Source organism: Pristiophorus japonicus, chromosome 1 (genome assembly GCF_044704955.1).
Source record: "Pristiophorus japonicus isolate sPriJap1 chromosome 1, sPriJap1.hap1, whole genome shotgun sequence".
NCBI classification, from domain to species: Eukaryota; Metazoa; Chordata; class Chondrichthyes; family Pristiophoridae; genus Pristiophorus; species Pristiophorus japonicus.
The window spans coordinates 407,523,279-407,538,605 of record NC_091977.1 but is presented as its reverse complement, the minus strand read 5'-3'; the positions used below and the strand labels follow the sequence as shown (position 1 = coordinate 407,538,605).

Genomic DNA, 15,327 nt, shown 5'->3' with positions numbered 1-15,327 from the left:
TCCCCTCCCTCTCTCCCTTCCCCTCCCTCTCTCCCTTCCCTCGCCTTCCCTCCCCCTCCCTCCCCTCTTCCTCTCTCCTTCCTCCCTCCCCTCTCCTTCCTCCCCTCCCCTCTCCTTCCTCCCCTCCCCTCTCCTTCCTCCCCTCCCCTCTCCTTCCTCCCCTCCCCTCTCCTTCCTCCCCTCTCCTTCCTCCCCTCTCCTTCCTCCCCTCTCCTTCCTCCCCTCTCCTTCCTCCCCTCTCCTTCCTCCCCTCTCCTTCCTCCCCTCTCCTTCCTCCCCTCTCCTTCCTCCCCTCTCCTTCCTCTCCTCCCCTCTCCTTCCTCCCCTCCCCTCTCCTTCCTCCCCTCCCCCTCCTTCCTTCCCTCCCCTCTCTTCCCTCCTCTCTCCTTCCTCCCCTTCCCTCTCCTTCCTCCCCTCCCCCTCCTTCCTCCCCTCCCCCTCCTTCCGCCCCTCCCCTCTTCTCCCTTCCCTCTTCTCTTCTCCCTCTTCTCTTCTCCCTCCTCTCTCCTTCCCCCCCTCTTCCTTTCCCACCCTCTTCCTTCCCCCCCTTCTCCTCCCTCCCCCCCACCTTCTCCTCCCTCCCCCCACCTTCTCCTCCCTCCCCCCCCCACCTTCTCCTCCCTCCCCCCCCCACCTTCTCCTCCCTCCCCCCCACCTTCTCCTCCCTCCCCTCCCCCACCTTCTCCTCCCTCCCCTCCCCCACCTTCTCCTCCCTCCCTCCCCCACCTTCTCCTCCCTCCCTCCCCCACCTTCTCCTCCCTCCCTCCCCCACCTTCTCCTCCCTCCCCCCCCACCTTCTCCTCCCTCCCCCCCCACCTTCTCCTCCCTCCTCCCCCCCCTTCTCCTCCCTCCTCCCCCCCTTCTCCTCCCTCCCCTTGCTGTCAGAATCACACACACTGACAGACAGAGAGTGAGAGACACACACACAGACAGACAGAGAGATAGAGACACACTGGTGGGGGGGGGCGGGGTGGGGGTTTAATTTTTTATTAATTTTTTTTTATTGATTTATTGGTTGATTTATTGATGTATTTATTATTGATGATGGCTCTTTATTTGTAAAACTGAAGTGTTTAATGTTTGTAAACTTCCCTTTAAACCCCCCATTCCCTACGCCTGATTTGTAACCTACGCCTGATTTTCTAAGTGTAGACAAGGTTTTTCTGAGCGTACAAAAATCTACACTTATTCCATTCTAAGTTAGTTAGCCTAAGCTTTCAAAACGGGCGTAAATGACTGGACCCGCCCCCTTTTGAAAAAAAAAATCTGTTCCAAACTGAAACTGTTCTAACTGACTAGAACTGGAGCAAACTAAATGCCGAGAATTGCAATTTCTAAGTTACGCCATTCTAAACCTGTTGCTCCAAATAAACAGGAGCAACTCAGGCTGAAACTTGGCCCCAAAATCAGGGGCCTTCTGCTCTGGATGGTTCGGTGCTACAGTAAAGGCGGAACCTTTACTCACTAGGCTATGGATGAAAGAGGGTTAAATGTAACATTTTTCCTCATCAACTTTCATTTAGGACAGGAAAATGGCGTCGTCATTTTTTTTTTTATTCGCATCAACTTGTGAAGCTGGTGACACCTGTGGGGTTGAATTCAGTGATTGGAGGCAGCTCTCTGGTACTTGCATAAGTGGCTATTTAAATCTGCTTTATTGAGCCAAATGGCTGTTTCTTGTATTGTGCTTTAGATTGTAATATGAGAGTCTAGATGATCAGTATGGACAGTTTATTCGACGAGTGGAGGATTGATGCACTTTGTAGTGGTGCTCAATACAGCCCCAACATTCACAGATGTATGTTCCACTGGATAGTAATCAGCCAGTGGAACCTTGAATGATTTTATTCTCCAAGCACAGGTCCTTTGGGACCCTGCTGACATCAGCTAACTCACACACTAGAGATCAAACCAAGGATCTTCCTGAACTCTATGGCTGTGGCACAATCACCCTCTTACCATTGGCAATTTTGAAATTCATCTTGTTGTGCAACACAATAACTTGCTCTTCCTTACCTCCTTTTTCCTGTCAGCAAAATACATACATGTTCTTCATCTAAGGTGTATTTAATGTTGAAAGCGATCCAAAAGAATGTTGTAAAGCAACATTGTCAATGTTGATTATGCCACTGAAATTGGTCAGTTTCTTTTTGGAAGTCATGCATTGAAGTTGAAACACTATTTAAAAAAATCAGTTTTGTTAACTGAAAATCATCTTTATGCAGTATAACCATATATTCTGACAGTGTTGTATAGTATAACATCAAATTATTTATTTGCAATTTGTGACAACCTGACCAATGCAGGTGGCCTAGGGCCCGAAATTCGTCACCGTAAGGATCGATTTAGCTCCATTTTTTTTGGAGCTAAATAAATTTAGGGCCAGTTTGCTAGTTTCGCCAGTGGTGTAACGCCGTCTTTTATATAAAACAAAAATAAGGGCCGATTTTTTTTTTTGAGACCCGTTTTTGTGACTTCACTCGGCATCAAAACCAACTATAATGCTGTTTTTGAGAGTTTCGCCAATAAGGACATTTTTAAGGACAGTGCTAAATACCGATTTGAAAAAGCTTGCCTTACCTGGTGGAGTCCGATCGAAATCAGCGCTAACAGCCCCATCTTGGGAATCAGAGGTTAAATTAATCTAGTCTCCAATCTGTCAAGTTCAACCAAACTAAGTGAATGATCTTCAAGGCAGTACAGATAATATATGAACATTAACGTCCATGGAATGGGGCAAAGTTTAGGAGATTTGATTTGATTTGAGTTTGCAATTCCATGTTCGACAGAAATGTCTGCACTCCTGCTACTGGAATTGAAGCTCAAATTGTATGGCTTCTCAGTGTTGAATGATAATCCTGTGCATTATAACTGACAGCTGCAGCTTGATAAAAGTTGGGAGGCTTGTAAAAACCCAACTCTGCTATGTGCAAACTGTCCACATTTGCAGGCAATCCTGGACACACTACTACACGGGTGGTAACAAGCCTGGGATGGGATTACCCCAATCCCATTCTTAAGCTGCCTGACCCCTCCAATTCCAAAGGTGAAGATTAAGATGAATTTGACAGTGGTGACAGCGGATGTGATAAGAGTAAGAGGACAGATACTTGCCCAGGGGAAGGTGGGAACCAAGCGCGAAGCTGATGTGTCCGGCCAAGGGAGCAATCCGTAATCCTGCCGGTGCGGGACTTTTTTTGAAGGATCTCCAAGGTTGTTAAATGTAATTGGAAATAAGTGTCCAGTAGAGTCATTAACAGGTCTGTGTACTAAGTTTTCTGTGTGGTTGCATTTTTAAACTGATTGAGGCATGTAACTGTTGTGTTTCACAGCCTGAGACATGTAACTCTGCTGATCAGTTTCCAGACCTGCACTAAATCCCAACAACTCCAGTTTGACTACCCCTAACCAACCCCCTCCCCTGCCCCATTGAATCAGCATCCGGGTATGCGCAGAACGGGCGTTATTTTTAACACAAAAGAAATTATCTCCATCCTGAAGAACGGTGGTATTTTAACACTATGCCAACATTTTAAAAAAACTTTTGGCGAAACTTAGGCCGTATTTTTTTTGCAGCTATTTCGGCATTTAAAAAATTAGCTGTTATTCGCAAATAGCGCCAAAACACAATGCGATTCTTAAATGTGGAATTTCTAGCCCCTTGACTGCTGCAATTAGTGAGATCTATTTCTTGAAGGTTCATATTTATTGACATTCAGTCCCAGGATTTAACTCATTTGCCTGCTATAGTGTTAGAAGGGTAACTTTGAAGGTATGAGGCATGAATTGGCTAAGATAAATTGGCTAATGATACTTAAGGGGTTGACTGTGGATGGGCAATGGCAGACATTTAGAGACCGCATGGATGAATTACAACAATTGTACATTCCTGTCTGGCGTAAAAATAAAAAAGGGAAGGTGGCTCAACCGTGGCTATCTAGGGAAATCAGGGATAGTATTAAAGCCAAGGAAATGGCATACAAATTGGCCAGAAATAGCAGCGAACCTGGGGACTGGGAGAAATTTAGAACTCAGCAGAGGAGGACAAAGGGTTTGATTAGGGCAGGGAAAATGGAGTACGAGAAGAAGCTTGCAGGGAACATTAAGGCGAATTGCAAAAGTTTCTATAGGTATGTAAAGAGAAAAAGGTTAGTAAAGACAAACGTAGGTCCCCTGCAGTCAGAATCAGGGGAAGTCATAACAGGGAACAGAGAAATGGCAGACCAATTGAACAAGTACTTTGGTTCAGTATTCACTAAGGAGGACACAAACAACCTTCCGGATATAAAAGGGGTCAGAGGGTCTAGTAAGGAGGAGGAACTGAGGGAAATCTTTATTAGTCGGGAAATTGTGTTGGGGAAATTGATGGGATTAAAGGCCAATAAATCCCCAGGGCCTGATGGACTGCATCCCAAGTACTTAAGGAGGTGGCCTTGGAAATAGCGGATGCATTGACAGTCATTTTCCAACATTCCATTGACTCTGGATCAGTTCCTATGGAGTGGAGGGTAGCCAATGTAACCCCACTTTTTAAAAAAAAAAAGAGGGAGAGAGAAAGCAGAGAATTATAGACCGGTCAGCCTGACCTCAGTAGTGGGTAAAATGATGGAATCAATTATTAAGGATGTCATAGCAGCGCATTTGGAAAATGGTGACATGATAGGTCCAAGTCAGCATGGATTTGTGAAAGGGCGATCATGCTTGACAAATCTTCTGGAATTTTTTGAGGATGTTTTCAATAAAGTGGACAAAGGAGTATCAGTTGATGTGGTATATTTGGACTTTTAGAAGGCTTTCGACAAGGTCCCACACAGGAGATTAATGTGCAAAGTTAAAGCACATGGGATTGGGGGTAGTGTGCTGACGTGGATTGAGAACTGGTTGTCAGACAGGAAGCAAAAAGTAGGAGTAAATGGGTACTTTTCGGAATGGCAGGCAGTGACTAGTGGGGTACCGCAGGGTTCTGTGCTGGGGCCCCAGCTGTTTACATTGTACATTAATGATTTAGACAAGGGGATTAAATGTAGTATCTCCAAATTTGCGGATGACACTAAGTTGGGTGGCAGTGTGAGCTGCGAGGAGGATGCTATGAGGCTGCAGAGTGACTTGGATAGGTTAGGTAAGTGGGCAAATGCATGGCAGATGAAGTATAATGTGGATAAATGTGAGGTTATCCACTTTGGTGGTAAAAACAGAGAGACAGACTATTATCTGAATGGTGACAGATTAGGAAAAGGGAAGGTGCAACGAGACTTGGGTGTCATGGTACATCAGTCATTGAAGGTTGGCATGCAGGTACAGCAGGCGGTTAAGAAAGCAAATGGCATGTTGGCCTTAGCGAGGGGATTTGAGTACAGGGGCAGGGAGGTGTTGCTACAGTTGTACAGGGCCTTGGTGAGGCCACACCTGGAGTATTGTGTACAGTTTTGGTCTCCTAACTTGAGGAAGGACATTCTTGCTATTGAGGGAGTGCAGCGAAGATTCACCAGACTGATTCTCGGGATGGTGGGACTGACCTATCAAGAAAGACTGGATCAACTGGGCTTGTATTCACTGGAGTTCAGAAGAGTGAGAGGGGACCTCATAGAAACGTTTAAAATTCTGATGTGTTTGGACAGGTTGGATGCAGGAAGAATGTTCCCAATGTTGGGGAAGTCCAGAACCAGGGGTCACAGTCTAAGGATAAAGGGTAAGCCATTTAGGACCGACATAAGGAGAAACTTCTTCACCCAGAGAGTGATGAACCTGTGGAATTCTCTACCACAGAAAGTAGTTGAGGCCAATTCACTAAATATATTCAAAAGGGAGTTAGATGAAGTCCTTACTACTCGGGGGATCAAGGGGTATGGCGTGAAAGCAGGAAGGGGGTACTGAAGTTTCATGTTCTGCCATGAACTCATTGAATGGCGGTGCAGGCTAGAAGGGCTGAATGGCCTGCTCCTGCACCTATTTTCTATGTTTCTATCTCGGACCCATACATTGCAGCTGTACAAAGTTGACGATCTGGGTTCAAATGTAGCAACTTTTTACCGAGTAGTCTAGGCAATGGATTTGAATCAATAGATTTTGACTTTAGGAAAATTTCAACCCACTTCATAATTTTATCTCTGATAATGGGTGTAAAGTTGTGGGTTTTCCAACTTTGCTGTATGAGGACCAGCTGCAATTATAAATTGTCAGGGACCCCTAAAATTGCCTTGCCCCCTCATCATAACCAACAAAAGAGTGCGAGTAAGAAAGCCATGCTGCTGTTGCAAAAATATTTATATCCGTCCATATATTAAACATAATACATATGACACACTTCTTGCACAAAATAACTTCCTGTATCATTTTATAATGGAAAATCTGCTCAATGTCACGATCAACATTTCTGAACATGGTTAGTTGAATTGCTCAATAAGCTTTGTGGAAAAAATGCAACAAATTATCTATTTCACAATAACTTGATTAAATTTAAGCAGTGCAATGCTTATTATTTGTAATGCCTACATTAAAGTCTTTACTTGAAGGTCTTGCCCTCTCAAAAGCTTGGGCTTAAAATGTTTGGCCAAAGTGGTGACATTGTTGATTGAAGGCAGATCCTGCAGCCTAAGCATGAGGCATGTATAATTTCCTCGGATGCAACAGTAGCATTTAAGCCAGCTAAAAATAAAATACTTTTCTCAGGCTGTACTCTACTGATTGCACACCTGTTAGTTTTGAATTATAAATACCCTGCACTGTAAAGAGATATATTAAGCTGCGAATGAGACACTGACAGAGCATCAAAAAACACACATGGGTTGAACTTTGAAAGCAAGCAAAATTACTATTATAATTTTGTTGATGGTTAGAAAATGTATACCATCTAATTACTGACACCAGTAAGAGCCAACTAGACAGGTGTAGAGAAAAAGTGAAAGGGGAGAAAGGTTTAGATAGAGACAGTTACACACAAACAGAACTGTACTTCCAGAAACAAAACACCAAATTTAATGTTTGCAGACATCTCTTAGAAGATTTCAGGCACCCTTCCCATGCCCCCGTCATTGCTGACTGACACCAAAAATCCACCAGTGAGCCAAATCTTGTGTTACAGCCCACACTCCCATATTCTGTCACACCTCAATGTCTTTTCCACAGTTCTGCCAAATCCCAGGTCACCCCTAAGTCGTGATGTTAGACCAAGGAATCCTCCCCATGCTGTCATGTATGTAACCACAATGTAACACCACTGTATTACTGTATGCACTCAACCTAGATGCACACCTTGACCACAAGGGGTGAACTTGTGGGAGACACTCCTTACCTGATCACACAGGTATAAAAAGGGAGGTCCCATGCAGGGTCATCGTTTTTGGAGTCCTGTGAATAGAGTCAAGGTTGTCCCCAGAATGTGCCTCGTGTGGTTTCATACTATAGAGTAAGGACTTTACACATGCTGCCAGGTACAGCTGCCCCATCAGTGTTGTCAAACTTCACTACCCCCATATCAGTTATGCCAAAGTCCAGGACTACTATCTATGCTAGCAAAGCACAGGAGAATCCCCAGTGCTGCTAAACCCCACTTCCTCTGTTCCCCACTGCTGATTACCAGATATCTAATACCATTTGGATGTGATACTTGTGTTTTCTCATCTTTAAAATTGTTGAGGGATCACGAAATACATAGGTAAAGGAATATATACATGCCACTCCTTTATGGTTTTTGCAGAATAATGGATCATGACAGAATTTGATTCCTCAAAGCACTGAGAATCTAGTTTAATACAAAGAGAATTTGATTTATTCAGTTACTGTAAATCAGTGACCCTGATGATACAAACATTCCTGCTATTCTAAAACAATATATCCTCTGACTCATCTGGGCAATGGCATTGTAAATCTCTCAGAAATATTGTACAAGTACTGCGTACAATGTGAAATTTCTGTAAGTTCCCTTTTTAATTTCTGTAACACTTTCCAATCAGACCTATTTGTGTCATGCCCAACTATCATGCTTTAAAATTAATTAAATTTAGCTGTTGATTTTACTTAACACCGAGTCCTTCAACATGGGTGGCACCATTGTCTGCAGTATAATACGTTAGTCAAATGTATTACCAAGTATAGTCCCCACTGTTTATGAAACCTCCTCACTACTCATGAAAGTGTCCCTGAAATAAATTTAACAGCATTGCCTGTGGCTTGTTGATTCAGAGACAGTTTCCAGCCTGTCCATTACAGGCTGATCTGAACTCGATTCCTGATCCAAACAATGTTAGTGTCTTTTAGAGACAGCAACAACAACAACAGCTTGTATTTATTTAGCATCTTTAACATAGTAAAATGCCGAAGGAGTTTCACAGGACTGTTTTAAGACAAAACAAATACATTTGACAACGAGAAAGAATGGGAACTGGGAAGGAAATAAACGGCTGAAAGGATTTTGATTCCATCCCTGTGGTGGTTGTTCTAGTTTAGAATGGACAATTATTAACAATGAGAGAGATTGTGGGTTCAGAACAGGGGCCATCTTTCCATTCCCTCCAAATTTAGTTTTGTTTTATGAAGAAGAGGTGGAGGAATTAGCTTTAACAGAAAATTGTGCAGATTTGGTGCAGCTCTGAAAACAAGATTGTTTTGGGACTGTTAATGTTGTTTTCCCCAAAGCAGCAGGCAGACTCCTTGATCAATGAACCAATTGGAGCAAACGTTGTATAGCATCGTCGTCTCTAATCTGTATTTTGAACAGATATCGACAGAATGAACCGGGAATATCAGCACACCCCTTTTAAACAGACACAATGATCGAGGATTGTTAGCCCAGCCCTTTTAAATAGATGCAATGATCCGGGATTGTTAACACACCCCTTTTAAACAGACACAGAATGATCCATGGAATGATTTGAATACAAATATGATAACGAGGTACAAACAACTTACTGAACTGCTCAAACTAGCTGGCACGCTTATCATGCTATAAGCAGTGCCTTTGTAATTGCCTCCTACAGTACTGGCAAATCGTTGGCTATTTCCCCGATATAGGTGGCTGCCCGTGATAAGTGTGGACGGTATAAGCATTTGCAACCATCTTCAGCCAGAAGTGCCAAGTGGATGATCCATATCGGCCTCCTGAGGTCCCCACCATCACAGATGCCAGTCTTCAGCCAATTCAATTCACCCCGTGTGATATCAAGAAATGGCTGAGCGCACTGCATACAGCAAAGACTATGGGCCCCGACAACATCCCGGCTGTCGTGCTGAAGACATATGCTCCAGAACTAGCCGCACCTCTAGCCGAGCTGTTCCAGTGCAGCTACAACACTGGCATCTTACCGACAATGTGGAAAACTGCCCAGGTATGTCTTGTCCACAAAAAACCGGGGCCGTCTTTTCTGTTCCCTCCAAATTTATTTTGCTTTATGAAGAGGAGGTGGAGGAATTATCCAGTGCGCTCAGCCGTTTCTTGATATCACACGGTGTCCACAAAAAGCAAGACAAATCCAATCCGGCCAATTACCTCCCGATCAGTCTATTCTCAATTATCAGCAAAGTGATGGAAGATGTCATCAACAGTATTATCAAGCCGCACTTACTCACCAGTAACCTTCTCACCAATGCTCAGTTTGGGTTCCGCCAAGACCACTTTGCTCCAGACCTCATTACAGCCTTGGTCCAAACATGAAGAAAAGAGCTGAATTCCAGAAGTGAGGAGAGAGTGGCTGCCTTTGACATTAAGGCAGCATCTGACCAAATGTGGCATCAAGGAGCCCTAATAAAATTGAAGTCAATGGGAATCGGTTGAAAACTCTCCTGGCTGGAGTTATACCTAGGAAGATGGTTGTGGTTGTTGGAGGACAATAATCTCAGCCCCAGGAAGAGCAGCAGGAGTTCCTCAGGGCAGTGTCCTTGGCCCAACCATTTTCAGCTGCTTCATCAATGACCTTCCCTCCATCATCAGGTCAGAAGTGGGGATGTTCATTGATGATTGCAGTGTTCAGTTCCATTTGCAACTCCTCAGATAATGAAGCAGTCCATGCCCAAATGCAGCAAGACCTGGACGACATTCAGGCTTGGGCTGATAAGTGTCGAGTAACATTCGCACCACACAAGTTCCAGGTAATGACAATCTGCAACAAATGAGAGTCTAACCACCGCCCCTTGAAATTCAACATCATTACCCTCGCCGAATCCCCCATCATCAGCATGCTGGGGATTACCATTGACCCAAAACTTAAATAGACCAGCCACATAAATACTGTGGCTACAAGAGCAGGTCAGAGGCTAGGTATTCTGTGGTCGGTGCCTCACCACCTGACTCCTCAAAGCCTTTCCACCATTAAAAGCCACAAGTCAGGAGTGTGATGAAATACTCGCCACTTTCCTTGATGAGGCAGCTCCAACAATGCTCAAGAAGCGGAACTCCATCCAGGACAAAGCAGTCCGCTTGATTGGCACCCCATCCACCATCTTAAACATTCACTCCCTCCACCACCGGCGCAGTGACTGCCATCTACAAGATGCACTGCATCACTTCCTCAGCAGCACACCTCAAACCCCTGACCTCTATCCCTAGAAGAACAAGGGCAGCAGGTGCATGGTAACACCATCACATGCAAGTTACCCGCCAAATTACACACCATCCTTACTTGGAAATATATCACCATTCCTTCATCGTCGCTGGATCAAAATCCTGGAACTGCCTCCCAAACAGCACTGTGGGAGTATCTTCACCACACGGACTGCAGCGCTCCAAGAAGACAACTCACCACTACCTTATCATTTGGGATGGGCAATAAATGCCAGCAATGCCCACATCCCAGGAACAATTTTTTAAAAAAAGACACTACAACATTTTGCACTAGATTAGTTAAAACACATCAACCTGCTGATATTGGGAAAATCCTGATTGCTTCAAAGAGACAAGGAGGAGTACAGCAGTTCCATTGAGAGGTGTGGACCATTTAATATCCCTAAAAGGGCTGGTGGGTATGCTATATTCCCCTTAGTCCCCCTCTCCCACAATCCTCCTAGATCCCTCTCTGTGCTGGCAGACTCCAATGGTACACATCCTTAAATCCTCCCGTGCTCGCTAACCCCGGGACAGCTTTCCCACTCCTTAGCATCAAGACCTTGATTAATCCCTCCTGCCTCATACAGCTATAGTCCAGGACAACCTGCATTCGAAAAACTCTCATCATCTGCGTTACCCGTCCTAATACGGAAACATTGGAACCCCTTTGCACATCCTAGAGATTCCATGGGCCACCCAATATTCCCACATTCTCCAATTCTCCTAGACCAAATGAGGCATGAGATGATATTGCCTCCATAATCAAATGAGCATATATTAACAAAAATTACTGATTTAGTTTCCAAGTAAGTATTGATATAATCATGGTCTTTGACCCTGCAAATACCACTAACACACTCATAATTATCTCTGATAAAAATTCTGTTTCACTTAAGTCAATTATCATAAAGCAATGGTCTTATAATATAATACGTTACATGGAATAAAACAACAGATATCCTCTAATATACTGTGTTATAAACAAATATAGAAAAATGAAGAAATCTGGTTTTAAACCGATGGAAGTCGAACTTCGGAAAACTTATGGTGTTGAGTAATACTTTATTTTGGCTGGTACAGAATGGCATCATGCAATGCTCCCTGAAGGAATAGTGTACTTTAAAGGAAAATCAGGATGGGGAAATTTTGCGGCTGATAAAGAAGGAAAATAAAATGGTTTTGACCAGGAGCTGAATACCTCCTGTACTTATTTAGGTACCCTAGGTGAGCTGATGCCTGCTACTGTCATGCCTTGCATGCTTTGAATGAGGGAAATATTTTCATCAATAATCCAGTAGTGTTGAGTTTTCTGCAAGGATAGGGGCGAGGAGGGAGTTTTCCTATTCATCTGTTGTAGCTACGGTTATGATCTGGTTATATCCTGCAGTTGAGTGGATTGAGTAAATTGAGGTTGATCCTACGTTCTTGCTCTGTGAATTCAGCACCGTTTGTCCATGAAATGCACAATTGAGGATATCTATCTATTTAGATTTTTATATCAAACTGGTCATGTTGCAGAGCTTTAGTTGAGTAATATATTTTAAAACATCTGTTTTAAAAAGTAAAATGAGTTGCAAGGAAGTGTGTTATTAATGTTTTTTTTGAACTTTTAGAGCTTAAGATTTCTTATGGCAGCATACTTATAAGAACATAAGAAATAGGAGCAGGAGTAGGCTATACGGCCCATCGAGCCTGCTCTGCCATTTAATACGATCATGGCTGATCCGATCATGGATTCAGGTCCACTTCCCTGCCCGCTCTCCATAACCTCTTAATCCCTTATCGGTTAAGAAACTGTCTATCTCTGTCTTAAATTTATTCACCAATGCCCTGTATAACTGTAGCAAGACTTCCCTGCTTTTATACTCCATTCCCTTTGCAATAAAGGCCAAGATTCCATTGGCCTTCCTGATCACTTGCTGTACCTGCATACTGACCTTTTATGTTTCATGCACAAGTACCCCCAGGTCCTGCTGTACTGCAGCACTTTGCAATTTTTCTCCATTTAAATAATAGCTTGCTCTTTGATGTTTTCTGCCAAAGTGCATGACCTCACACTTTCCATTATAATCCATCTGCCACATTTTTGCCCATTCACTTAGCCTGTCTATGTCCTTTTGCAGATTTTGTGTGTCCTCCTCACATTGCTTTTCCTCCGTCTTTTATCGTCAGCAAACTTGGCTACGTGACACTCGGTCTTTTCTTCCAAGTTGTTAATATAGATTGTAAATAGTTGGGGTCCCAGCACTGATCTCTGCGGCACCCCACTAGTTACTGGTTGCCAACCCGAGAATGAACCGTTTATCCCAACTCTCTGTTTTCTGTTGGTTAGCCAATCCTCTATCCATGCTAATATATCACCCCCAACCCAGTGAACTTTTATCTTGTGCAGTAACCTTTTATGTGGCACCTTATCAAATGCTTTCTGGAAGCCCAAATATACCACATCCACTGCTTCCCCTTTATCCACCCTGTTCATTACATCCTCAAAGAATTCCAGCAAATTTGACAAACATGATTTCCCCTTCATAAATCCATGCTGACTCTGCCTGACCGAATTTTGCTTTTCCAAATGTCCTGCTACTGCTTCTTTAATAATGGACTCCCAACATTTTCCCAATCACAGATGTTAGGCTCACTGGTCTATAGTTTCCTGTTTTTTGTCTGCCTCCTTTTTTAAATAGGGGCATTACATTTGCAGTATCTGTTGTCCAGAAATGTATTCTCTGATCTTTGCTACAATATTTAGAAAACCCATGTGCAGATAGCTTGTGTACAGCAGTCTCATATATTGGCAAATTAAGTTTATGCAAATCTCAAATGGATTAATTCTGTTGGTTTTCAAAACAGTCAATAACCCATTATTTGGTGAAGTGGTGTTCTCTTCCATATGAAGAAAGCACTTGGGAACTGAAAGCAGACACAGACCATGTCAAGATTGAAGAATTTCAGCTACTACAAGCCATGAAACCAAGAACAGAGCATACGGTAAGATTACAATTCTGTACTCGGATTGAAACTGAAAAAGTAAAAAGGGTGGATTAAGATGACTAACTGAGAACATGAAAAAAGGCCGATAATCAACATAATGGGAAATAGGTTTTTACAAACAGGTATGAGTAAAGGTTAGTCAAACACAGGCAACACAGAGACACAGGTAGCCATCTTGTATTGAGTGAGGGAAAGGTAGTAATGCTGAAGTATTTTACATTAGTTTTTACAGGTAAACGTTAGATTTTAGAATTACCCAAGATGGATGTGGAAGAACCACTACTGGAGACAAATATTCAAAAGGACACTACTAAAAAAGTTAATGGGATTAAAAGGAAAGCCACGAGGCCAAGTTTGTATGCATCTTATACTGAAGGAGGTTGGGGAAGAGATAACAGAGGCACTCACCATAACTTTTGTGCCAAAGCACTCCAGGATTGTAAATATTTTACTATTATTTGAAAAGGGGAAAGGGATAAGTTAGGACATTATATGTCAATTAGTCTTGCCTTCATTGGGAGCACAATTTTGCATAGAATCACTGATAAAATGCAGCTGGGCTACAACACACCGTATCATGCTCCAGCTGATAAACATACCACCTGCAGTTCCACACATCTTATAACTTAACTTCTGTCTCAGGAAGAGATTTCTGAAGCTGCTGCATCCAAGCATTTTTTCAGTTGCAGACTGCTTCAATCTCCGCCAGCTGCTGTGCTCACAATCTTACCCTGTACTGGTATTTTATAACTGCAAATGTCCCACTCGAGTGGCATAAGGACATGATGCTGTTCAGAACAACACAGCAACAGGCTGAATCATGCTGTTGTTAATGCTAATTCATTCTGGAGTTCAAACATAAATCACTTCCACTAGAAGATTTGTTATATTCTCTAAGTTCTGCAAGTGTGCAAAACAAGAGGTGCATTTTGTAAATTTAGTAAACTGCAGCAAAGTTCCCAGTGTTTCGGAGTGTACAGTTTGTCTTTATTCAATCCACCATTAATTCCTAAAGATCTTTATTTTTGAGCACTACCCAGAGTGTTTTCATGGTGTCCCTCCAATGAGGGACCCCCCCCCCCCCCCCCTGCTGTTCTGAGAGGCCATTTTCTCTTGACAGAACAGGTGATCATAAAATACACCTTCCAATATACATTTAGGGGGGAAAAGAGCAATGAAAGAAAATTAAACCAAAAAAATATAAGGGTGCAGATAATTAAGTGCAGTTTAAAGAAAAAGGCTTTTTAAAAGGAAGCAAAGAGGATTCTGTTATATATTATGGGAAATTGAGTGTAAAACCAGGAAGTGATGTTGAATCTGTACATGGCACTGATTAGGCCACCATTGGAATATTGCATGCATTTCTGGGTACCTCATTAATAGACGGGATATTAAACCCATGGAAAGGATCTAGCAAAGATTCACTGGAATACGAGGAATAAGAGGTTATGAAAAAGTGTTCAAAATTTGAGCTTTTTTTCTTGGAGCAGAAAAATGATGTGTGGGAATCTTAATGAGATTTTCAAAATTAGAAATTGAGGGTAAATGGTGAAAAATTATTTCCACGTATTGGCCAATTGGTAGCAAGGGAGCATAAACTCAGGATTATCACTAGAAAAATGAAAGGGTTATTAAAACATGGAATGCATTATCACAGGTGGCTGTTAAGGTAAAGAATATTACTTCATTTAAAAAGGAATTGGATAAGCATTTCATAAAGAATATTATAAAAGGATACATCATCATCATAGGTAGTCCCTCAAAATCGAGGAAGACTTGCTTCCACTCTGAGTCCTTGG

At 42.8% G+C, this 15,327-nt stretch overlaps 1 protein-coding gene across 2 annotated transcripts in view; it reads left to right on the top strand.

Moving 5' to 3' along the window:
- The window catches only part of chd7 (chromodomain helicase DNA binding protein 7), a 346,350-nt gene that overhangs the window by 226,686 nt on the left and 104,337 nt on the right, over positions 1–15,327 (top strand). For both annotated transcript variants that reach the window (XM_070891933.1, XM_070891925.1), the window contains exon 10: positions 13,388–13,525. In XM_070891933.1, the coding sequence (XP_070748034.1) occupies positions 13,388–13,525 (138 nt within the window). The remainder of the gene's footprint in view (positions 1–13,387; positions 13,526–15,327) is intronic.